Source organism: Palaemon carinicauda, chromosome 3 (assembly GCF_036898095.1).
Source record: "Palaemon carinicauda isolate YSFRI2023 chromosome 3, ASM3689809v2, whole genome shotgun sequence".
In the NCBI taxonomy this organism is placed as follows: Eukaryota; Metazoa; Arthropoda; class Malacostraca; order Decapoda; family Palaemonidae; genus Palaemon; species Palaemon carinicauda.
Window position 1 is genome coordinate 119254802 of NC_090727.1, and position 27232 is coordinate 119282033.

At 40.1% G+C, this 27232-nt stretch overlaps 1 protein-coding gene across 5 annotated transcripts in view; it reads right to left on the reverse strand.

Annotated features, from left to right (window-relative positions):
• waw (Translation factor waclaw) overlaps positions 1–27232 on the reverse strand; it is a 336239-nt gene that overhangs the window by 160607 nt on the left and 148400 nt on the right. For all 5 annotated transcript variants that reach the window (XM_068370492.1, XM_068370493.1, XM_068370494.1 and 2 more), the window contains 2 exons: positions 15027–15299; positions 1616–1753 (listed from right to left, as the gene is read on the reverse strand). In XM_068370492.1, the coding sequence (XP_068226593.1) occupies positions 1616–1753; positions 15027–15299 (411 nt within the window). The remainder of the gene's footprint in view (positions 1–1615; positions 1754–15026; positions 15300–27232) is intronic.

Here is a 27232-nt window from a genome sequence, read left to right on the forward strand (position 1 = left end):
GGCATAGACGAATCCAATTCCTGCCAGAGGAATACCCAGGGGGGGAGGGAACTACTCAGGCGAAGGCAATCCTCCCCACAAGCAGGAAGATTGCTGGACAGTGGCTGGTGGAGGATAACTCTCCCTCAGAGAGTAAATTTCCCCAACACATGGTGGAGGATAACTCTCCCTCAGAAGGGGAAGTTGTCCAACACCTGGAGGTGGACCTCCAGGCAGCGCTTTCTACATCCCATCAACAATCTGCGTTCTAGTTGAAGGTCGGCATCGAGAGCTGCCTGTGAAACGTGGCTAAAGCTAATTTCTGGGTTCACCCAGAAGAGATCACCCTGACTGGAAACTCCTGAAGCAGCCATCCCCTGACTGGAAACTCCTGAAGCAGCCATCCCCTGACTGGAAACCCCTGAAGCAGCCATCCCCTGACTGGAAACCCCTGAAGCAGCCATCCCCTGACTGGAAACCCCTGAAGCAGCCATCCCCTGACTGGAAACCACTGAAGGAAACCAGTCTGCCAAAGCTCTTGTTCCTATGCAGGAGCTGTAGAAAAAAAGGTGAGCAAAAGCAGAGTGCTGCAGTAAACTGTAACACCTTCAAAAACCATTCCTTGGCAAGGAGACCCAAAATCCTCAAGGAAGGTAGGAGTTGCCACAAGTACCAACCAATGGAAGAGAATCCCCCCAGGGGTGCCCGCCATTGCATAATCACCAAGAGAAGTAACGGACTCTACGCCTAAGGGAAGTCCAAGTCACCATCTGAAAAGAAAAAAGAATTTTTTAAACTTTAGGCCAGTTGCTTTTAATCGTAAGCTGGTTGAAATGTTTTGACAGAAAAACAAGACTACTGTATGTCTTAACTCTACGAAGCCGAAATAAAAAGTGATGGTTGTTTACTAGAGCTGATGTGAGCAAGGTGGTTGGTCTACCATGGGTACCACCCTCCACTAACTAACGGAGGGTAGTTACACCTTGCAAAAGCTTTAACGGCTTGTTTCAGCTATCGCCAAAATTATACTCCAACATAAAGAGTGTAAGATTTGTATGTAGTGCTGGAACAATTAGTAAATGGAGCATGAATGAACTGACAAAATATACTAAAAAAGCTTATTTTAAACTGTTTTAAAGAAATCTCTTGTACTCTACTGAAACCATACAAAATTTACATCAAATATACAGTATAACTAACAAGAGGCTGATCATTAAATGCCTATTTCTGGAGTAGATTTCCTACTATTTAAAACACTGGGGGGTTGAAAGTCCAAGTTGAAAACAGAAAATAGCGACTCATAAGGGATAAATATTGACTATTTGTGAAAAAAAGGTGACGTTTGAGACTGATTAAGGAGGCGAGGGCAAGCCTTACCTCGAGTTACCATTAGTCACCAGATGTTGCCTTAGTGGACAGGAGAAATGGGAAATTTTCTGTTTTTGGAGTAACATCATTGTTGAGTCAGCTTAAGTGACATAGCAGTATGAACATCAAGAGGATGCTTATATAAGTAATTTCAACTGGTGTAAACATCAAAAACTGCATGATACAAAATAATACTGTACAAGTAATCTGATTTATTTTTTTACTCAAATACTTGATATCATTTTGTGAGCATAAAATTAAAGCTCACCTTATATCTGTCAAACCAAGAGTCAAACAGCAGCCCACGAAATGGTTTTTCTATTTCACATTTATAGGTAGGTGGTGGTATAGTATCTATAACTCTTTCAATAACATCTCTCACACCTGTTCCATGTTTTGCTGATATCTGCAAAGTGAACCCAGTAACCAATGACATTCTTCAAAGTAATTTAAAACAAGTGGAATTAAACAATATATTGCGTCAAATCAACAAAATGAAAAATATCAGCAGTATGATTATTACTATTTCTTAAATGTCTAAAATAAGGGGGAGCTTCTCCAGTAACAAAGTTTAGGGATATAATTGTTTCAAATTTGAACAATTAGCATAAAGTTGGCCAGTTTTATCAATTAAATGAATTACATAAAAATTTTATATTTGACAAAATAATATTTTAACTATCATAAGTATTAAAGAAAACGAATGAATAACAATAACCCAATTTTCAAAATATAATTAATCATTTCAATACTTACCCAGAATTTATTGCTATTTCTTAATTAAAGGAAAAATTCTACCTTAATAAAAGTTGGGAGGTGCTGTGTGGTTCCCGAGGACTTTTATGTAAAGGCAAGAACAGGTAATATATTAGGACATGATATACCAAAAAAATATTATCTTCCCCGCCCTAGGGTCAGTGTGTCAATGGTCAAGGCATGTGCCCGGTGTGCATAAGTGAGACCGATGGATTCAGACTTTATTGAACATGTCACAGCCCCACTAATGTTGAATTAGTCTACAAACTGACATGTCACCCACTGAAAACCACTACTAATAATCAAGACAATGCTTACCAGGGCATTTGTTTCTCAACTTGCAACCATCTTTTCAATCCAGGATAATGTTTCAGTTATGTCCAATTTCCCTTCATGAATATCGTGAGGACCACACAGCACCTCCCAAAAAAATAGGGTTTTCCTTCATCAAAACCCCTCTTTTGGGTTTAGGCTGTTGTTTGTTCCCCAAAGATTACTATCAGAAAATAAAAAAATAGACTTGTGCATCACCAGTATTAAGTCACCTGTAACCAAGCAAATACCCAATTCATGCTTACATAATTATGTGGAAGGAAATGACTCCCAGGTAATCACTCACCTTAAGAGAGGACATCTTTGGAGAAGGAGCTAAATGATCCTCACTGTGCCTCTGTTGAGATACCTAATGAGGATCTCTCTCTTCTACCTATTTACCCTCGCAAGAGCCATGACTATGCTAGAGCCCCACACACGCATGTGGTACCATTTGGATTGGTTTAAAGTCGTGTCTTAAAAGTATCCTATGCCTACACCAATTCATAAACTGCTGGATGTCCAGAAATCACTTATTACCAAAATATGCCAATGATGAAGCAATTTTTCTCACATTGTGGGTTTTCGTGATTTACAGAATCAGCCTTCTTGATGAATGAAGCTATAAGAACATGGATGGCCCCTTATTGGTCTGGGTAGTTTGAAATGGACTACCTTCTGATGATGTGGATCTCTGCAGATATGATTGCATGGTAGACAATGAACAGAAATTACCCCAACTAGGGTGTAAAGTAAAGGTATAAAGAGGGTCCCACCTATTTAGGGGCTTTTCATTTTAGCTAAATTATAAAAGACCTGCAGTCAGTATCAGGAGGTGACCAAGAATGAGGATGAGGAACTCCTGTTTTTTGCAGAATGCAGCAAGTTCACCGACTCCTCCCAACATTCAGGCTATTAACAACACAGCCTCCAGAAGTGGCTCTTTTAGAGTACTGTAGTAATACTACAACTAGAGAGTTATTGGGTCCTTTGACTGGCTTTAAGTTTTTATAGCTTATATGGAAAAGATCTTTAAATATTCTTATTTTAATTGTTCATTGCTTCTCTTGCTATGTATTCATTTCCTTACTTCCTTTCCTCACAGGGCTATTTTTCCCTGTTGGAGCCCTTGGGCTTATAGCTACCTGATTTTCTATCTAGGGTTGTAGCTTAGCTAGTAATAATAATAATAATAATAATAATAATGATATATTCAAAGTAGACCCTCTTTTAGACAAGTTTTATTGAAAGTAATTACCTAATCAGTGGCATTAATTTTGTAATGCTCTCCAGGAGGTCAACGATGGCTCCCCAGGCTTTGCCAATTGACTCTTATGTAAAGAAGGCATCTGGTGGCTGGAGACCAGTCATCAACCTCTCAGCCCTGAATGAGTTTGTCTGGCAAACTCCATTAACAATGGAGACCATAGCAACAGTTTGGCAAGTGATCAGAACTTCAAACTTCATGCTGACATTCAATCTGAATGTTGCATATTTCCAGATCCTGATTCATCCTTCCAGGAAATACCTTTGACTAGTAGTGGCCAAAAAAGTATTCCAGTTCTAGGTACTTTTCTTCAGGCACTAAACAGATCCTCAGGTATTCACATGTCTTCACTCTAGTTTCGGTATGGGTACATGTCAAAGACATTCATCTCCTTCGTCATGTGGGCAATTGGCTCTGTATTGACAGACTCGAAACGATAGGAAGTGGGAGAAGCTTTGAGGAGGAGCCTGTTTGAAGTGAGCTAGAGGAGACAATAATTTGTGCAAATGCCTTCTTCCTGACACTTGGACCAGGACAGACTGCACTGGCCTTGGGGGATAGCTGGGTATGATAGATTTGGTCGAGAACGGTGGTGTCTTTGCCCTCTTGAGGGGCTACCGCAGGTCTTCCAAACCATTGATCACCCTCATACAGGCCAAAACCTGGCAGAAGGCATACTCAGACTCCTCCTGCTCAGCTTCCGTGTACCTAGGACTAGTGGATTTTACAAGATAGAACTCAGTCTCGACGTCCAGGTCTTCATTCACCCACAAGCTCTCACCCATAGGAGCCCAGGGTGGGTTGTAGTCATCATCTGGGGTGGCCAAAGGAATGTCTTTTGACGATGTGCTTGCTGCTGCTCGGGAGGTCGTGGATCGATCGAATGGCCAAGGCGTTCTTGGGCACCATCTTGAAGTCCTTGCTTTCCCTCCGGGGAGGATGAAATTCCTCAAGGAGTGACACTCTGGAGCACTCCTGCCTGCTGGCGACCTGGCATTCTCGAGGGTTGTTTCAAGTCCTTGGAAATGTGCAGTAGTTCTGGGGAAACCACTTCTACTGGTGACAGATGAGTAGGTCATTAGTGAGATCTGTCAAGGAGACTGCAAGTCCCGGCTTGTACATGGATGGAGGATGTCTCCCGGACGAGGAGTTGGGTTCCTCATCCTCCTCTAATTCTTAGTGGTGAGCACCAGAGTCATCATCACCTATGAGAAGCCCTGAAAAGGAGGGGAGTAAGGTTGCTTACTTGGATGCACCGGCACTGGCGTTGCCTCTTGCTCTGGCTTGGAAGAGCGAGGTAGAGACCGGACGGTAGAAGATACCTGGTCCCTTCCTGCATCCCTCAGGAGAGCTGGAAAGAGAACCGAACAACAGATGTTTGCTGGAACTCTCGCAGGGTTATGCTGTACCTGTGAAGGAAGGTGACGAGTCACTGGATAGCTGTGGCACTGTCGCGAGCTGCAGGAAGGTCATGAACAGGAGAAGTGACGTGTGCTGTGTCCGGACAAGCAGGTTAGTGGAAGCTGAGGGCGAGAATGCTTCACACTCCGACACAGTGGCAGAATCCCTGGTCGGTGGTCTGGAAAGAGGCTTGTCCTGGTCGCGTGGCAAGAGATCATACATAGCATGGTGGTCGCCCATGGACTGCAAGTCACGAGCAGGCTGCTGAACATGGCTGGGGACAAGCAGGCTGATGATGATCACGTGATGATGGTCTTGATGCGTAGTGGTAATCAGGGGAGGTGACGAGTGACGCATTGGCAAGCTCTCATGAAGAGGGTCCCATTCCCTTCAAAAATGGTCTTGCGGGTATGCATGGACGCATGAATGATGCTGACGAGCAAGCAATTAATCCTTACCTGTGGCATAACGAGACGAGTGGCGATCACGCATTGGCAAGCACATACTGAAAAGAAGGAAAATAAAGTAAAAAGTAAAAATCAAAATGGCAGTCAAATGCACTGATCGGCGGGGAGAGAGACAACGTTCGTATTTGGCCGAGCCCAAAACAAAATGTGATGTGTGTGGGGGCAGGGTAGCCGGCTAACCCCCTACCCTCTCACTAACTAGCGATGGGGTAGTTACATCTTGCTAAAAGTCTTATAGCTAGTCTTCCAGCCTTGCTGAAAGAATAACCTCGGAAAATAGCGAAAGGGTTTGTATTTAGTGTCGAAACAGCTATAATTTTTATCAGCATTATATATCAATAAATAACCGAGTAACTGCTACCAACATGCGAATGAGTATGCGTTGTACTTATGAGCGGCTCCCAAAAATTTGCTATCAAATTTTGCCTTTTTCTTATAAAAATGACAACTTCGTAGATAATTTGTATTTTTCCTAACTATACAAACCTTAGCTATATATTAGGGGTTATACTTTCGGCAGAGCTGAAATGACGAGCAATTAAATTTAGCGAGGGTTAACTACCCACACTGCTAGTAAGCGGGGGTAGGGGGAAAGTAGCTTGCTACCACTCCCATTCACACACCTGTGATTTAGTCACTTTGCTTGGAGGTAGGACTTCAAGGGGGATAGGGTTTGCGGGCAAGTTTGTATAATTAGCTAAGATTTGTAAACTAGTTAGGAAAAATACAAATTATCTACGAATGTCATTTATTCCGTAACTGGAATACAAACCACGCTATTTATTAGGGGTGACTCACCCATTAGGAAGGGCGGATGTCCCTGCCAATCTGGCTTTTGGCTTTGCCCGGGGCTCCTTATCCGAGTATGTTAGTACTCAAAAATAAGGAGTCCCTGCCCTCGCTAAAACCTTGCTATGCAAGGTTCGCGGCCTACGCAAGCTGTGTTGAAACATGCTAAAGTGTGACTGTCTAGGTAAAGTTATTCCGAGTCTATGTAGGAAAAACCTGATAGTTATGGGGACGCAACAGTATTAGCTTAATACTAGGTACACAAAGGACCATGGTTTACCTGCAGTGGTTTGAGGTCAGCTTATGCAGAAAACCCAGGATGCTGCATTCCCCACGAGAGGGTAGGATGAAGAAAAGAATAAGAGCCAGTCAAATCTTTTCATTCACGCAGACTAAAACCGGGTAACAGTGCCCTCAACCTTCTGCTACTTGTCCAATAAGGAGCTTGAGGTATACAACCAGCTGTTGTGCAGCCACCACCGGACCGATAGAGATCGTATTGAGTTCCTGTGGGTCACGTCTTGCAAGAGAAAGGTTGTGAAAGTCACCTGGAGCATTTACATCGTTTCTTGTAAAACCTGCGTCACAGAGTAATCTGCTAAGAAGGACCAGGGTCATAGCTATGCCCCTGACACTGTGAGTCATCATGTCGAGATGATGTTTCGGTGATCCTCCTCTAGTCTCTCCCAGTGCTGATGACAAGAGAAGGGACCCAGGTGGGCTGTTGCCGTTTTCTTTAGATAAAGTCTCATACCTTACCCTAGGTACAGTCATGGATGATCTGGATCGTCCGTTACCAAGTGGAGACTTGTGTAGGAACCACCACCTCTGGAGACTGTGTCTAGCGACATACTCAGGGATGACACTGAACATTGTCTTTCGCCCTTCTCAATAATGGGCGATGTCGAAAGAGAGTCCATGAAGTTCCTTGACTCGTATGGTTGCTGTCCGAGTGTGTAGGAACATTGTCTTCTTAAATCAGGAGAAAATTTGTTGCCTGGTGAAGTGGAACATAAGGTGGTCTCTTTAGAGATTGGAGAATTTGAACCATGTTCCAAGAGGAAGGTCTCAATTCCGACTGGAGAAAGGCACGTAAGTCCATATGAGTTAGGAAAGGTCTATCGATGAGAGGATGTCCCTTTCTTTTAGTTTGAAGCTGAAGGATCAAGGTTAAGTGATCATCTTTACCTGTTGAAACTGAATAGGGGGTCTTTTCCTCTTGTATATACCCGAGGATTCCGCTATTGCTGGAATAAAGGTATCGAGTGGAGAGAGAGACTTTCACATGACACCAACCACACAAGACGTTATATTGCCTGGTAGCCTGATGCTGAGGAATTCCTCAGATATCTAGACAACCTTTTCGCAAAAGAGGTACTGGGTAGCCTCCAGGCGTACAATCATAGCAAAGCTATAGCTTGTGGTAGGTGTCGAAGTGGGTTGTCTGTGATGACGAGAGGGTTCTCTTGGAGATTCTATCAGGAGCTGCAAAAGGTTTGGAAACCGTTCTGCCTAAAGCCATAGCGGAGCTAAGAGAGTTCTTGAGAGGTTGACCGATGTTCTAGCCTTCTTGAATGTCCTTCTCCAGATAAAACAGGGATGAGACGTAAACGTCATTGTTGTACTCACCGTTGTTGCCAGAGAGCCTTGGGGTCTAGGGCTGGGGAGTAACGGCAGCCTGAGATTCAGGAGCGTTGCAAACAGATCCCTAGTTGGAGGACCCCGTAAAGTTGGGACTTTGTCGGCTACAAGGCAATCCAAAGACCATTCGGTATACCTTATGTGAGATGCTGTGCACAGATTGTCGGCGAGCACGTTCTTCCAGTCTGGAATGAAGCGGGCTGATAGTGGTACCGAACGGACTTTGGCCCATCTTAGTGTTTATACTGTTAGATGGGATGAGGCTAAGAGCAAGTTCCTTCTTGCTTGCTGATGTGAGTCTCTATGTGGTGTGTGGTGTTGTTGCCATCACATCACTGAGTGGTCTGTTAGGAACCGATGAGGCTGCTGAAGGACTGGAAAGTTGGCCTTCATCTCTTAAGAGATTTAAGTGAAGGTACTTTCGGACTCTGTCCAGAGGGTTGAGGTCATATGGTGCAGCACTATGGTCCCTCCTCTCTTCTTTTGATGTGTTCTAAGCACAACATCGAGTCCGAGGGGTGGGGAAGGATGAGAAGGTTATGCCGCTCTGTAGATTCTCGACTGACACCCATTCCTCGAGATTCGTCCAAACTTCTGGTCTCATGGGGGCCAGAATGTTTGGGGGATCGAGGGCCTGATTCCAGTCAGACTCAAGTCACTTTGGAGTGGGAGTTGTTCTCGGTGTCGAGAAGGTTTTGTGGAGATTGGTGTCTGGAATCATTCTCAGATACACCAGTCTTCTGGGAAGGAAGTCGGGAAGACTTTCGCAGGTTTACCCTGATCACTGGATCTTGGTAAAAAGACTTCAGAAATTTTAGAGCTAATGCAAGGTTGCCACTGAGTCTGTTAAGGTCAGTCAGTCGTCCCGAAACGGAGGAGACAGAAGCCGATCCTGTGAGACCAGGATGGGTGTAGTGGAAAGACCGAAGCACTGTGCCCTGAACTGGTGTTTCTTGTTTGTCTAGCCTGAATCTTTCAACCTTCCTTGATGGATGGTTTGGGCCTGGAAGTGTCCTTTAGGTCCAGTGTGCAAATGAAGACCTGAGGTCTTAGCCCTTGTTCGAACTCCAACATGGTGTGGACATCGACCCAAAGGGACAGCTCCTTGCGGATCCTTTTGCATGGAAGATTGTCGACGCTGGAGTCTTGACTTGTGTTGTAAAGGATCAGACGCAATACCCTGTGTAAGAATTCTTCCAAGAGAGAGAATTCCTTTAACTAACAGAAGGAAGACAACACTTAGCCTTACCATGTGCCCTGATGGGATTGATGCTATTCCTTAGAATAGAATCAATCTGGCGAATGTTAATCAATGGTTAACATTTGGGTATCATGGTTACTATGCAGTTGGAGAGTACTCGCAAGTAGTTCCCTGTCGACAAACCGTTGAAGAGGGTTGTCGAACGTTTGCCGATCACTTTAGTGTGATGGCGAACGGTCAGTAGCAAGAAGTATGTTGTATAACTTCTGATCTATGGAACTACGGGCAGAGGTTGACTATCAAGTTCGAGTCACGAACTGCTGGCAAATTCCCGATGATTGGTGAATCGGCGGCCTGTGAGCCGATGGTGAGCTAGAGATCAGCAAGCTGATTATGGTCCCCCCTGGTTGGTCAGAGATCAGCAAGCTGAAGATGGGCTGGTCAGAGATCAGCAAGCTGAAGATGGGCTGGTCAGAGATCAGCGAGCTGAGTTCAATGCTTGAAGAAAGATGTGCTGCCCATCGGTGATCTAGTGATCAGCAAGCTGATGACTGGTTATTGACTAGCAATCGGTGTTTGGGACACTAGCAATCGGAGATCGTTAGTCATTGGAGGGACTAGAGGTCAAAGATCGGCGTTGAGCTAGCAATTGGAGATCTGGTGATTGGCAACCTAGCGATCGGTAAACCATGAACTAGCCATCAGCAAATAGTGATCTAGAGATCAGACTGTTGATGCTTTCTGTTTGCTGATGGTGGTCTGTCAAGGAAAAAAAAAAGAAACTTCAGAAGAGACAGGGACCAAGGATTCCCCGTTTCAATTCCCCTTGTAAGATGGAATTTTTGGGATCTTGAATCCTTCTGTGAAGCCTCTTTCCTCTTTTCCTGGTGGCAATGTTATGATTGCGGGGAGGAATGGGGCAATGGTGACCTGTCCGAAAGTTTTATTCCTTTTTTCTGCTTATTGCGCGTGCAAGAGAGTACTGGAGCGATGGCATACAGGATGATGCTGGTGCTTAATTTCTGCCTGGAGAGCAGGCAAGCGCTGGCTCTTAGGCAAGAGCTGGCGCATTGGATCTGCGAGCACTGGCTCTTTGGAAAGAGCTGGCGCATTGGATCTGAGACTGCAACTGCACAGGAAAGTGCAGAAGAGCGTGCATGAGAGTACTAAGTGGAGACTGCTGGCGCACGGATGCGGAAGACCATTGGCGCGGGAGAACATCGGCGCCCACGCACAGAAGACTGTAGGAGCGCGCACGGAAGACCGTCGGAGCACGCCCGGAAGACCATCGGAGCGCGCGCGGAAGACCGTCGGAGCGCGCTCGGAAGACTGTCGGAGCGCGCACACGGAAGACTGTTGGCGTGTGCGCACGGACGACTTTTGGCACGCAAGACTAATCGGCGCGTGCACACAGACGACTGTTGGCATGCACACTCGCAAAACTATTGCCGTACGAGTGCAAATCTATAGACGCACGCGCGGGAGACCATCGGCGCCTGCGCGCGGGAGACCATTGGCGCTGCGCGCGGAAGACCATCAGCGCGTGTGGGCGTGGAAGACTGAAGGTGCGCGTGCATGATAAAGCTGGCAGGAAGGAGCTGGTGATCCTCCGAAGAGTTCAGGACTGAAGTCCAAGGACCAACTGTAGCATAAGGTAGTGCTATTTGGTCAGCAGGTCAGCTGGCAGGATAACTGGGATGAGCCCTTTGGAAGGCCAAACATCCATGATGGAGACCGTAAAAGGTCCACGGAAGAGTCCACTACCGAAGTCCAAGAACTAACAGCGGCGTAAGGTTGCGTTGGTAGATCGGTAGGTCAGCTGGCAGGACGAACAGGAACTGGGATGTGCCCTTTGGAAGTTCGAGCATCCACCGATGGGGACCGTAAAAGGTCCGCGAAAGAGTCCAGGACCGAAGTCCAAAGGACTACCAGCGGCGTAAGGTTGCGTTGGTAGATCGGCAGGTCAGCTGGTAGAACGATCAGGAACTGGGATGTGCCCTTTGGAAGGGCGAACATCCACTGATGGCAACCGTGAAAGGTCCATAGAAGAGTCCAGGACCGAAGTCCACGGACTAAGTTGCAGCGCAAGGCTGCGCAGGTAGGTCTGCTGGTAGGATGATCAGGAATTGATGAAGCCCGTGAGGGCCGGTGGACCAGCAAGCTGGCCTTAGTAGGAGTCCAAGACCGTAGTCCACGGACTAAGTTGCAGCGCAAGGTAGCGCTGGTTAGGTGTGCTGGTAAGATGATCAGGAACTGATGAGCAGAGTGATCCTCCGAAGAGGTGTCTCTATGAGTGGCCTCTCTCGCGAACGAGAGAGGTGAACACTTCGTAGAAAAGACTTGATGATACCCATGAGGGCCGGTGGATCAGCAAGCTGACCTTCAACTCAACAGTAGCGATCCTCCGAAGAGGAGTCTCTATGAGTGGCCTCCCTCGCGAACGAGAGAGGTGAACACTTCGTAGAAGAGACTTGATGACGTCCATTAGGGCCGGTGGATCAGCAAGCCGACCTTCAACAGTAGCGATCCTCCGAAGTGGAGTTTCTAAGAATGGCCTCCCTTGCGAACGAGAGATGTAAACACTTCGTAGAACAGACTTGCCAAGACTGTGCTCCGCCCCTGAAGGAAGAGAGACTCCGCAAGGGGGGAGAGCAGTCTGGGCGAAGGCAGCAACAGTAGTCGGAGACGCTAAATTATGAAGATGTGGGAAGTTCTTACTCGGAAGGGAGAAAGAACCTCACACCTGGGGAGGAAACTTTCCCTCGGAAGGGAAGTTGTCCAACCCCAGGAGGCGAACCTCCTGGTTAACGTTCTAAGATGATCTGAAGTGCTGGTCATGTTGTCACGGGAGTACTTCTAAGAGAAGGGATGACGCCCATGACGACGTCCTCTGATTGACGGCAGTGACAGCAGATTCCCCAGGCATGAACATAACAGCTCTGCTTCGTCGGTACAGTACTGAAGTCGAATTAAGAAAACTGCATAGTTAACTGGGAAAAAATAAAATTAATTATTCAACAAAAAAATTCCCTAGGGAGGAACTCCGAAGAGGAACCACGAGGGAACAACGTAAAAATAAGTATTGCGCCCTTCCTTCCCCAGTCGACATCCACGGGAGAAGGGAGGAGCGGAGTAACTGTAATAAAAACAGAATTACAATTACAGTATTTAAATCAGCTAAGAATATTCACTAATAGTGAGGATCACTGATCCTCCGAAGGGAAATGTTCCCCACGGAGAAAAGCTGAAAAGTTAAAATAACAATTATAATTTCAATAAAAATAATTGAGACAAACAATCGGAAGCGCAACCTAACCCGCGAACGGGAAAGGAGCTCTTCCAAATAGTACACTGTTGTTGAAAGGTGAATGACCTTGAGAAGAGAAAGACCGTAGTCAATCTCTGATAGGCCACATTCCCTTCGCTCAGTAATCCATGTTTCCTGTAGGAAAAGGGAAAAGGCGAAGACAATAGTTGAATGAAAAGGGTCCAGGTGATGATGATTCCCCTGCGGTGGCCGAGTTAACGGTTATATGCTGACGGGAAGACCGATGGACCAGAGAGGGAGAGGTCGTTCCCCACGAAGTGGAACTGTGCTGGCCTTGTTCCGGTGCTAATGTACGCAAGTGTCGTTATCGTATACATATCACACGCACAGCACAAACACTGAAAAGGAAACTTATCACATTTCTATACACATATATATGCATAAACATCAAGAATGTTTTCATATATATATATACATGTATAAGAAAAAGTAAGTTAAAAGACAAAAATTAATGGCAGTCCAGAACAGGCGAGGAGGGAGAGCGGAACGACCGCTCTCCATCCGAGCCAAAAGTAAAGTGGCTAAATCAGAGGTGTGTGAACGGGAATGGTAGCAAGCTACCTCCCCCCTACCCCTGCTAACTAGTGGTGTGGGTAGTTAACCCTCGCTAAATTTTAATGGCTCCTCATTTCAGCTTCGCTGAAAGTATAACCCCTAATAAATAGCGTGGTTTGTATTCCAGTTACGGAACAAATTCAAAATAACATCATTATGATAACCTTACTGTGTAACTATTGTTCATTCCAACATGAAGGCTCCCTAGACATAGTATTTAAACCCTAAGTGTACTAATACACTTAGTGTAAGGGTGTCATGAATTGCCAACTCCCTCTCACCGTTGCCTAAGTTTTAGTTATAATGTCCCAGCTCTGTACTGTACTCTTCTTCACTTTTCCGTCTCTTCTTAGTTCTTTTTTGCTGCTCTCTGTTTACCTTTTGTTTTTCTTTGACCTTAGGTAACTTAGGCATTGCTATAAAGTTCCCGAGAACGTTGTACAAACAATGTACACAAACAACAAGTAAATAAACACATGTGCGTCATACCTTTCAGATGTCTTTAGAGTCACTGGCTCCAATGTTGATCTTATCGTAAATCCTATCATCTCCTAATATCTTCCATCTCTTCCAGGAGTACGAGATTTCAAAACATAATTGAAAAAATCACTGCATATATGCAAAAATAAACACGCAAAGACGATCCTGTCAAACTCGGTCATGCAAACTACGCAGTTAGGATGACATCATCATTTAAAGACAGCTTCATCTTCCTTATTTGTAAAAATAACTAGCTAAAACTTCTGGAGAGCACGAATGACATGTTTCTGCAGAAGTAGCAACAATAACTTGATATTTTATTTTTTAAAGTTGTTTTATTTTCTACCATAGCGGATGGTCCCCTTAAAGACCCATATAGTACAGTAATACTTCTAAATACGAAAATAATTTATTCCGAAATGGCTTTTGTATCTTGATTTTTTGTAAAATGAAGGCAGTTTACATGTACATTGATTAATTCAATCCAAGCCCTACAAAAACACCACATTAAATTTTATAATAAAGCTATAACCACAATGAAATACAGCCAAATACATTTGAATCATTCAATATACCTAACCTAACTCTTAATACAGTACAGGTACCTGTAAATGAAGTAGTTATTAGAACATAATGCAATAATAAATGGAAAATAATACAATACGTATAGTACAATACCATACAAATACGAAATATACAGTACTGCATGTACTGTACTGTATTAATGTTACCCTTACTATAGAGAGGTATGCTTTCTATCAGGCATAACAAAACCGCATATTTTTAACAGCAACTAATCTATTTTTCAGTAATGAAAGAATATATCGCTAATGTTTTGATATGCACAGTGGCATTGTGAGTATGTACATACATACTTTATATACACGCAATACAGTACTGTTCATTGTGTTTTTTAACTTGAAAATGTACTTACTGATAGGAGAGCAGGATCTTATTGGTATTATTAGCATCAAGGTATTTTACTGCGGTAACTAGAATCAAGGTAGGGACATTACCAATGGGAGAGTAGTTTTGTGGTGTACAAAATTAAAAAATTATTTTTCGGTGGCCAGGTAAATTTTGTTTCGTATCATGAATTTTTCCTTTTCAGAAACTTTTGTATGTGTAAGGTGCTAAACAAAAAGAAGTAGGTACAGTATCCATAAAATATTACAAAATGGGGAAAATATATAAATGAACACAAATGAGTCTCTGTCAAATTATTTGACAGAAATAAGATTACCTTTTTTACATGGGAAGTGGCAAATAGGGGAAGTAGGACCTATACCCGATACTCCCTCTCCAACAGCACAACTATCATGCTTTGTTAATTAAAGTTAATTATCTGTTATTAAGAATTTTTTTTTAATTATGTAATAGCAATGAATCCTGGGTAGGAATCAATAAAATAATAAAATCTGTAGTATTTTATATCTGCAGCCTAAGTATATATTTTAAACACAAAAAAAAGTTGCAAATTACCTGCAGCACATCATCAGGGTCAATTTCAAACAAATTTAACATTTGCTCTTTGACAGCTTCGGGGTTAGCATTCTTTAGATCTATTTTGTTCAGGACTGGTATAATCGTCAACCCATTTGCAAAGGCAAGATAGAAATTTGCTACTGTCTGGGCTTGGACACCTTCATTGGCATCTACTAAAAGAATTACCCCTTCGCAAGCAGCAAGTGAACGTGACACTTCATATGTGAAATCAACATGTCCAGGAGTATCTATCAAATTAAGTAGAAACACCTGAAAATAATAAAATCTGGATTACTTTAAAAGGTAAATTCATATCTTTTATTTTTATAAATAATAATAATGATAACATTAAAATCTATACAGTAATCATAATCATCATAGCAATAATGTTTAAAGCACCATCAATCATATAAAGACTTACATAACATCAAAAGCAGCAATACCTAATCTCATAGAGACATCGCTCACAAAAGATCACCTTGACACCCGGGTATCCATCCACCAACCACATATCATTAAGTACTCTGCCAAGCTGGCAACAGCTCTATAAAATACTCTGTTATTTGTTCTATTTACCAAAACTTGTCAGCTTTTATCTATTCATATCTTATATTAATTCTAACCTGATTCAGCTTTTACAACATGCTTGTTATAATATATATAAAAAAAATTAAACTATGAATATTTATATCTCACTATGTTTTCCAGTCCAGTGGTAACTACAGGTAATTACAATTTCTCTATCACGTATATCATAATTTTGCTCATAAGCTGACCAGAGTGAAATGGATATAGATGTTCTTAGTTTTTTCCATACAGTACTGGACTTATACTTCATAATTCATAATATTTTAATACTTTACTTGCATTGTTTACCCTTATCTAACAAATCACTGAACATGCACACTGGATTATTTACACCAACCCCACCTATATTAATCTCTATTAATGATTGTTGGATACTTTCCTCGAATGTATTTTGGGTTTGAATATTTTGTTACTATCATTACTTGCATGCACTATTCTTATACACAAAATTATTTATTAATGCAAATCCTTGACATTTGTCAACTTTCAGACACCCAAGAAGTGGAAGTAGTGGCAAACTAGGCCAGTAATTATTGTCTGGAACAGCTGTGAGGTACATAGTGCTAAATAGGCTAGAAGCTCCCCAAAAAAGCAGTAGATTTGCATGTGCAATAAAGAAATAGCTTCGGGAATAAGCCTGCTCCATTGCAAGCATATTAGCTAACATTAGCCTGAATGGCTATTTGGCTGAAAATACTCCTTAGCTTCTATGAGTTAAGAAATCAAGAATTTTACTATAATCTTGTTAGTAAGGGCATAATCATATTGTGAGGATCAATCATAAATGATATGGATTAGAACAATAGAAGATAAAAACTTATAGTGCATGCCTCCTTTATATTCAGGGACTGAAACTCTTGCCTTACAGTTCCAGAATGTAAAATGAGTCCCATTGACTAAATGAGAGGATATCAAATGATTTGTGATTTAAAATGAGAAAATACAGCAAACATCAATAAAGATAAAGAAGTGTTTCAAACCCATTTCATAAGGATTTATACAAAATCAGAGATTAAAACTCCCATAATGATGAGACCCATGATCTATTGTTAAGATGATTGATCCCCAGAAATATTACTAAAGCTATGACATATGAGTTTTTATGAACCACAGGTAAATTGTATCCTTTCTTCTATCAATCATGTGTTTGTGGATAGGGACAGTGATGAGTTCCTTGTTAAAAATATTCAATAACCTTGGAAACAGCCACAAATCAGAATGAATAAATAAAGTCTTTTTCACGCTTCTTTCACCCTGGAGAGGTTGGTGAAGCTTGAGAACGAGATGATGTTGATAGTGTCTGCATTCTTGCAGAAGCTAAATTGCCCTTTTTATAGCATGAAACTCTATATACAAAGGACCAAAACTGCCCCAATCAGGAAAGGTATAAATTGTCATCAAAGTCAAGTTTTCAAATAAAGAATGTTCAAAGGATTCACATGGCAAGCAAATCATATTAATATTATTATTATTATTATTATTATTATTATTATTATTACTATTATTATTATTATTATTATTATTATTATTATTATTATGAGTTAGCAGCTAGAGTGGATATGAATGTGTTGAGGTGGTTTGGCCATGTTGAGAGAATGGAAAATGGCTGTCTGCTAAAGAAGGTGATGAATGCAAGAGTTGATGGGAGAAGTACAAGAGGAAGGCCAAGGTTTGGGTGGATCATATTATTATTATTATTATTATTATTATTATTATTATTATTATTATTAGTTAGCAGCTAGAGTGAATATGAATGTGTTGAGGTGGTTTGGCCATGTTGAGAGAATGGAAAATGGCTGTCTGCTAAAGAAGGTGATGAAAGCAAGAGTTGATGGGAGAAGTACAAGAGGAAGGCCAAGGTTTGGGTGGATGGATGGAGTGAAGGAAGCTCTAGGTGATAGGAGGATAGATGTGAGAGAGGCAAGAGAGTGTGCTAGAAATAGGAATGAATGGCGAGCGATTGTGGTGCAGTTCCGGTAAGCCCTGCTGCTGAATCCGATGCCTTAGATGACCGCGGAGGTAGCAGCAGTAGGGGATTCAGCATTATGAAGCTTCATCTGTGGTGGATAACGGGGGAGGGTGGGCTGTGGCACCCTAGCAGTACCAGCTGAACTCAGTTGAGTCCCTTGTTAGGCTGGGAGGAACGTAGAGAGTAGAGGTACCCTTTTTGCTTTTGTTTCATTTGTTGATGTCGGCTACCCCCCAAAATTGGGGGAAGTGCCTTGGTATATGTATGTATGTATTATTTTTATTATCATTATTACAAGCTAAGCTACAACCCTAGTTGGAAAAGCAAGATGCTATAAGCCCAAGGGCTCCAACAGGAAAAAATAGCCCAGTGAGGAAAGGAAATAAGGAAATAAATAAACGATATAAGAATAATGAACAATTAAAATATTTTGAAAACATTAACAACATTAAAACAGATGTTTCATATATAAGCTATAAAAGTACTTATGTCAGCCTGTTCAACATAAAAACATTTGCTGCAAGTTTGATCTTTTGAAGTTTTACTGATTCAACTACTTGATCAGGAAGATCAATCCACAACTTGGTCACAGCTGGAATAAAACTTCTAGAGTACTGTATAGTATTGAGCCTCATGATGGAGGAGGCCTAACTATTAGAATTAACTGCATGCTTCATATTACGAAAAGGATGGAACTGTCCGCGTAGATCTGAATGTAAAGGACGGTCAGAATTATAAAAAATCATATGCAACATGCATAATGAACTAATTGAACAACAATACCTCTCATACTCACAAACAAAGTCATATAAACCCCTACTACCATATTCATTAACCTCCTATACTCATGGAAAAAGTCATATAAATACCTACTCCTATATGCATTAAATTTTTCATACCAAGGTACCTCTTTTATACACACTGTCTTATAAATTTTTTCCGATTCCACTTTCCTATCATCACTACTAAATTTCTTCTTGTTTCCTTCTTTCTTATTTTAATATAATGAAACTAGCTCTAGACTTTGGTTCTTGTCCCTAATTATATTCTTCTTACCCTTTTTTCTGCTTACCACTTACAGCCATTCATGATCATCCTCACTTTCATCCTGACCCTTTTTCTTTTCTTTCTTCATATCACTTACATTTCCTCTCATCATTTCTCTCACCTTTCTGTGCTTTACACCTTTACCTTCTTCTTTACCATTACTAATACTTCATTCTCCATTATCATTTACTTTGTCTTTAATTTCAACTCTAAATCATTACTCAAGGCAGAGGAAACTCCTCCAACTGAACTCTTCAAGCTCTCTTATCCTTATCTCTACACTTCCTCCAACCTTTCCACAATTCCCATCACTTCTCTCAGTTACTTTTGTATCTCCTTATTTTAACCTTTCAACCTCTTATTCTCTACGAACAAATTCTCTTCTTGTTCCTTATTCAATTGCAATACTGTACCTCCTTTAATAATTTCACTTCCTCCTCCCTTTCAATATACAATTTCAATTCTAATTCCTGAGACAGCCCTGTGTATAACTCTCCAGTTTAAATTGCAACCTCTGCAGTCCCTGTTCTGGGCCTTGGCGCCAAAAATAATGGGGTGGGGTGCAAACACAAACACTACACCCTAGAATCTTACTTAATGAAAAATTTTTGACAATACAAACTTCTACCTTCATAATCGTACAACTGAACCCTTGCACAGTAAGAATATTTAAAACTAACTAGGGCCCTTAAACCTATATTTCTTACAACTAAAATAAATAATTAAACACAACAAAACCATAACTTAACATACTGTATAGAAAATACCCAATACAGTATCAGACTTAAGACTAATAGAGAAAAAAATAATAAAATGGGAATGTTTCACGGACACTGTTGCCCACACTAGACTGAAAGTCTCAAAATCGGCACACTACCAAAGTTCCATTGGCCAATGGTAACTCCAGTCACTTTGACTGAGCAGTCAAATACACTTTCTTATTCGAGCCGTGTTGTCATCATCCATATCAACATCCTCCAAGAACAATGTAATTCTTTAAATCCTTATACAGTATAGCAGAAGTCATCATCGTACAAATCAATTTTATCAAGGAATAGACAAATCAAGTCTGTCTTAGTTCCAACTGAATGTCAAGATCTACATTCATAAAAAGAGAAAGGGAAAGGAAAAGGTAAGATCTGCAAAAAAAATAAAAGGAAAAAAAGCTTGCGAACACCCCTAACTAAACCATCACTATAATAAAATAAATATACATAACCAACTCGTTTACGTATTCACAACCACACCAAGCAAAGATCAAATAATAATTACAGACAAATTAATAAACACTTCAAAGACTGATCGATAAATCCAGCATTCAAAAACCTACATGTTATCATCCTGCAGACAGTAAAAGACAGCTATTACTCAAGACTTTTGGTACTGGCCTAACCTATACTACAACAAACTACAAATCTAAAATACGATTTGTATTTTTTCTAGCTATACAAACCTGAGTCATTTATATAAGTTACCTGTACTCCTAGTCTCGTTTTCTGTACGACCAGACAATCAAAGAAAATTGGTTTGATTGCATCGAACTTAGTTACTAAGCAATCACTATACATGTGATGTAGAACGACTGCGCATGACACTTCTCCACACTCTCCTGGTCAAAGACTTGTGGGGCAGTTGGGGCGAGATCTTGGATAAATGACTCAGGTTTGTAGAGCAAGGAAAAATACAAATTGTCTTTAAAATTTATAGTTCATTCCTTGGCGGATACAACCGTGCGAGTCATTTATATGGGAATCTACATAGGGTGGGAGGAAGTCTCCGATATGAGGTATGCCCTTCCTCTCTGACAGATACAATTATTATAAAGTAATAGCAAGAGATCAAAGAGAATAATTTGTGAACTTTGTAGCTGGCTCGTAAAGAGGCAAGGAATTACCAGAGATGAAGTCATATGAACATCAAGTGATACATAACAATAAATATTCAATATGTCATCAAATATTGAAAATTCAAAGCATTCTTACTTGCATTAGGGTGAATTCCAAGTGAAAGCTACAAGTCCAGTCCAGATCACCATCCACCTTAGTGCCCATTACATACCCTTATAATGCAGAAAATAAATGATGGCCAAGATAAAAGTTACATGTTCCATGAGAGCTTATTAGATTATTTTTTGTACTACAGTGAACCCTCGCTACTTCGCGGTTCAACCATCGCGGATTCACCACTTCGCGGATTTTTTCCATAACCCATATATATACAGTAATATATATATATATATATATATATATATATATATATATATATATATATATATATATATGTATTTATGTATATATGTATGTATGTATATATGTAGGTATGTATATGTGTATATATATATATATATATATATATATATATATATATATATATATATATATATATATATATATGTAATGATTAGAATAGTTAATATTACATGTTTAAAACAAATGACGTAATATGTCATGTTGGTTGGAAGAGCTAACCGTGAGATTTGCTGTAGTCATTCAAATTGTAAGCAGGATGTATAATGCTAAGTTGACATTCTTTCTTAATGTCAACACATTGTCTCTTTGTGTGAAAGTTTGTGACGTCACCGGATGCAGGTGTCTTCCGATTCCGTCACTTGGCTAAATTAAAGCAAGCATACGATATTTGTGATATCGGTAATTTGTTGAGTTCATATCTAAACTTCACCAGAATTGGTCATGTGGACCAACACAGCTTCCTCCAGTGATGGAGATGTTTAACTCTGTTGTTTATTCACAATAAAACTTAAAAACCATTAAGATGTATTCAGTAAACCATTTAAATACATCTGAAAACAACTCATACTCAAATGTGTGCTTAAGACAGTAGCACACCAATAAATGGTGGCAGCGATTAAACTCAAAGACAGCGATTAAACTCTAAGAATTAGAGAAATATCTTCAAGACTTCAAAATAAATAGCTGTAAAACCAGAGAAATATCTTCAAGACTTCAACATAAAAGCTGTAAAACCAGAGAATGATCTTCAAGACTTCAAAATAAAAGCTGTAATACCTGGTAAAGATCTTCAAGAACTCAAAACTGTCTACAAGAATCTACAATTTTGACTAAGTCCAACGGAAATGCTAACACCAACATATGTTAGTATACAAATTGAATCTTCAATCAACATCCTAGGAAACCCAAGGACTGGCGTTCAACAATTGCAAGACATATCCAGGAAGAACTACATTCAACAAGAAACTAGAACGAGACATCGCTAACAAAACATCAAGAGAGAGAGAGAGAGAGAGAGAGGACGTGTCGACTTCATATAAAGCTAAGTACAGAGATTTTGTATTCATTTCAGTTTGGGCAGTGAAGTGTAGTTATCACAAGTCGTTAGTCAATTATTGCTGGGGTGAGTGAATTCCTAAACTTTGTTATAAGAAACTCCGAATTCTCATTTAGAATTTTTCTTTCTTTGTGCTAATTCCTTTTATTTTCATAAACTCTTGGGGGGAAATGTATTGGGATTAGTAACATTGTTGGGGGAATTTTATTATACATATGCGTTTACGCAGTGGGCGTCTGTACTCATATAGATATTTTGATAGGATTGAAAGGGGTCAAAGAGATAGAAAAAAAAAAAATACAGCAGTCATGGCTCCTCCTGTCAGCCCTACCCCTGGACCTAGTGGTGTAGGCCAGGCTAATCCTCCTCCAATTGTGACGCTTGTAAATGCCAGGTCAGCAATCCTTCCTTTTCAAGGCCGTGTCAACGGGTTCTTGCCACAAAATGTGGAGTCATGGATTTCATCCGTTGATGCCCATTTAAATGCCAAACAAATCGTAGATCCTTTTATACAATTACAAGAAGCTAAAAGTTTTATAGATTTTTCTAAAGGGGATGCGAGTGCGTATTTAAGAGGTGTTTCATTTCAGGAAGCAGTTACTTGGGATGATTTCAAAGTTAGGTTACGTGCGATTTATGGGGGTGAGGAAGCTTTGGATGTAGTGTTAACGTTACGAAATACACTTAATCAAGCCACTATGAATCGGCTTAATGTTGTTGAGAGAGCAGCTCTCATAGCTGATAGGCTTAACGAATATCAGGACATTTTAGGTAATTCCACTTGGGTTACTAACGATAATATCTCCGTGAAAGATTTTTTACGATTAATGTATTTAACTTGCATGACACTTATGTTGCCTGAAGCTTTAGTGCGGTGCTTTGATAAGAAGTTAATGCCTGCAAGTACGGAATTGGATGTCTATAAACAGATAAAGAAACACATGTCCAAGTGTCCAGATCTCGATCCCGTGTTAACTCAAGTTTTTGCTAAGAATGAAACAAAACCACAAACAGTGAACGTAATTAACAATCCAGTAGCGGGAGTGACGTGTTACAACTGCAAACGTCAAGGTCACATAAGCGCAGACTGTAGAACGAAATTTTGTTCAGTTCACAACACAGCATCACATTCTTATAGTCAATGTTACGCGCGTAAGACACAACAATATCCTAGAAATACACAGTCAATTCCACAGTCAGTTCCACATGGAAATAAAAAGAAAAATCCTCATTTTAACAATAAGAAGAAACAACAAAATGTCAATGCAGTTCAGAGTCCGAAACAAACAAACACTTCTTCAAATATCGCTGAGCCTGGGCCGTCAAACCAGACCTCGCAAAGTCAGCCTAATTTTCAGAATGTGCAGAGCAAAGCAAATACCACATAGTTAACTCTAGAGGGGAAGAGAGTGATGTTGGGTCAAGGTCATTTATGTCAACATCAATAGTATTGAATAATCAATTTAATGTTTTATCAGATAATTGTGAGACAATAGATTTTCCTATGAAACACACGGCCGAATTAAGTAAAACAGTGCATGCTCCCGTAGATTTGCAACGAATTCATACAATAATAAGCCAAAATGAGTTACGGCCAACCTTATATGCTGTAAATTTAGAACACAAATCCTTTACGTTATTTTTTGACTCTGGTAGTCCACGTAATATTATGGATTTGAAGACGCATCATTTGTTGTTTTCGAACTTTCCGATTGAAAAATCAGGAATTAGACTTTCAGGTATAGGAAATAATGAATTAAACGTCATAGGCATAACTCATATTCAGTTCAGAGTTGGTAATCGCTCGTTTTCCGATACATTTGTTGTTGTGAAAAACATTAATATGTATCCAGCTGTAATTATAGGATACCCATCTATGGGAAATCAAAACATTATCTTAGCTCCTGCAAAGCACGGCGTGTATATCAAAGGGAAATTCTATAAGTCTTCTAATACTTTAAAGTCAGTTTTGGATAAAAAGGAGACGACAAATGTAACGTACGTTGAAGAACCAATAACTTGTCTCACTAATAAAGAAATAATATACGCGACCCAGCAGAATTCTCGTTCACCCGTAATATCATCTTGCACGCAATATATCGAACCAAACATACCTTCGAATTTAATAGTGCAAATAAAGAAAACACTACCGGGATCTGAAATATTAATCCTTTCCGATACTTTGAAAACCAACGGATTGTCTGTCACACAAGCTATTTATACAGTAGGCTCACATCAGCAATGTAATATCGAAGTCTGTAATCATTTAAATAACACTTTAGTAATTCACAAAAATCAACATATCTTGGATGTAGAAGTTTATAAACATCGTATTCTTACCGTTGCTGAAATCAATCACTCTCAATCAGTTGCGGATGAATCCCTTTTGCGATCTATTAAAAATAAAATCAGTAAGGACATTAAAGACGAAGAAATTCAGCAGAAAATTTTTGAACTTTTAACTAAATATACAGATGTCTTTTCCACTACGGATGGATCCTTAGGAAAAACAGATGTGATCGAGCATCAAATAAGGTTAAAAGACAAGAAAAAAATTATATATGTACCCTCGTACAGACTCCCTATGAAATTCCAGAATGAAATAAATGATGAAGTAGGTAAAATGTTAGAGGAAGGAGTCATTAGAAAATCAAATAGCCCTTATAATTTTCCTTTAATAGTTGTACCGAAAAAAGATCGAACATGGCGTATCTGCGTCGATTTTCGTCGTCTAAACGAGGAAACGATCCCTGATCGATTCCCAGTGCCATGTACTGACGATATTTTGTCTTTGTTAGGTCAGAATAAATATTTTACCAGTTTGGACTTACTTAAAGGCTTTCACCAGATATCATTAGAAGAAGATAGTATCCCATACACAGCCTTCAGCACAGCCAGGGGACATTATGAATTTTTACGGATGCCTTTTGGTTTACGTTGTGCTCCTATAACATTTACAAGAATGATTAACATAGTGTTTGGAGACTTGTTAGGGGATATATTGCATGCCTATATGGATGATCTTGTAATCTTTTCCAACACCTTAGAAGAACATCTACGTAAGTTAGAATTAGTACTACAGAGATTAAGACAACATAACTTAAGGGTAAAGATTAGTAAGTGTGAATTTTTCAAAACAGAATTAATATATTTGGGTTTCGTGGTGTCAAGCCAAGGTCTTAAAGTAGTCCATGATAAGGTGTCGGCTATACGTAATTTTCCCATACCTACTAATGTCAAGGGAATACAGCAATTTCTGGGTTGTAGTGGATATTACAGGCGTTTTATACGCAACTATTCAATAATAGCCGCTCCTTTAACTGATCTTACGAAGAAGGGCGTAGATTTCATATGGTCTGAGCAACATCAACAGGCGTTTAATACTTTGAAAGATGAACTGTGTAGTTCTCCTATCTTAAAATTTCCTGACTTCGGTAAGGAATTCTTCATTGCAACAGACGCCTCAGACTTAGGAGTAGGAGGGGTATTGCTTCAGCAATATGATAAACAGTTTTTCCCAATAGCTTTCTATTCTCGAAAATTGAGAACTTCCGAAAGTAAGTATGCAGTAATAGACAAGGAAGGACTAGCTATTGTTAATTCGCTAGTGCATTTTAAGTTCATAATTTACGGTTATCCCGTTAAGGTTCTTACTGACCATAAACCACTAACAGAGTTCTTTAAAGGCTTCAATCACAGCCCTAAACGAACTCGGTGGCATTTAATCATTCAAGATTTTGGCGCAAGAATCGGGTATTTACCTGGGAAAGCAAATATCATTGCGGATGCATTATCACGCAACCCCGTGTCATCTTGTACGGAGTCTTTAGCTGAATTAATAGATATATCAACATCCATGCCTATTGTAAAAACAATATCTGAACAAGAAGATTTAGGCTGGAGTGCTGAATTGTTACAGACTGAGCAAAGAAAAGATCAGAAAATTGAAACAATTATAAATGCTTTGAAAGGCAATCATAAAGAAAAAGAATATATAAAGTATAAGCAGCAGAATTATGTAATCAAAGATAATATTCTGTGTAGGACTGTGACAAGGAAAACCCGCAATACACCACATGTAACTAACGACCAGGTAGTAGTACCAAACTCACTTGTTTCCACTGTCCTGAATTGGTTGCATTCAAATCCATTACATGGACACCCTGGGTTCTCATTAATGTCACAGAAAGCCAAATCATTGTTTTATTGGCATACAATGCTTACAGATATAAAAAGACACATAGCTAATTGTCGCACATGTCAGGAAAACAAAGGGCATACGAAAACACCTGTCAGCCTAGGAGCTTATCCTGTTCCCAATCAACCCTTTGAAAGAATACATTTAGATTTGTTAACAGGATTTTACGAGTCAGACAGAGGAAATAAGCACCTCTTAGTAATTATAGATGCTTTAACTCGATATACGGAACTAATAGCGCTTAAAACTAAAACTGCGATTGAATGCGCTAGGAAGTTTTACGAGTGTTACATTTGTAAACATGGAATTCCACACATGATAATCTCAGACTCGGGTGGTGAATTTAATAATCACTTTCTTACCTCATTGTGTGAATTCCTCAACATAAAGAAGATTAATACCATGATATATCACCCAGAGTCGAATGGGCTAGTGGAAAGAGCAAATAGGAAGATATTAAATATATTGAGGGTAACACTAGGGGGATCAGACCCCAACTGGGATATTGCAATACCGGCGGCACTGAGTACTCTGAATCATTCATATCATATATCAATTAAAATGTCACCGCATGAAGCATTGTATGGTACCCCAGTTAGAACACCTTTCCATGTATTAACGCCTACAACTAATCTATCAAATCCTTTAAAAGAATGTATAAATGCAAGTATAAGTCGATATGATATCCTTCGAAAGAATTTAGAAGAATCACAAATCATAATGAAAAGGAATCATGATAAAATAGCGAAACCAACTAAAACATATAACGTGGGTGATAACATCTATATTCAAATCAATGTCAGAAAAGGGCTCAACTATAAACTAACACCTAAGTTTGAAGGCCCATTTAACATTTTGGAAACATTAACGGCCAATAGGTTTAGAATTCAAAACGTAGCCCAACCCACGGATGAGAGAATAGTACCATTGTCTCACATAAGAAATTAAAAAGAAAAGAGAGGAAAAGAAGTGAGGAAAAATTTTAATTTTTGTGACTAAAAGTTTTCTTTTTAATACAGGAGTAATTACATATATTTTTTCTCGTTACAGGTTTCCAAGATGAATTTTTTGTTGTTGGGAGTGATATTGTTCGCT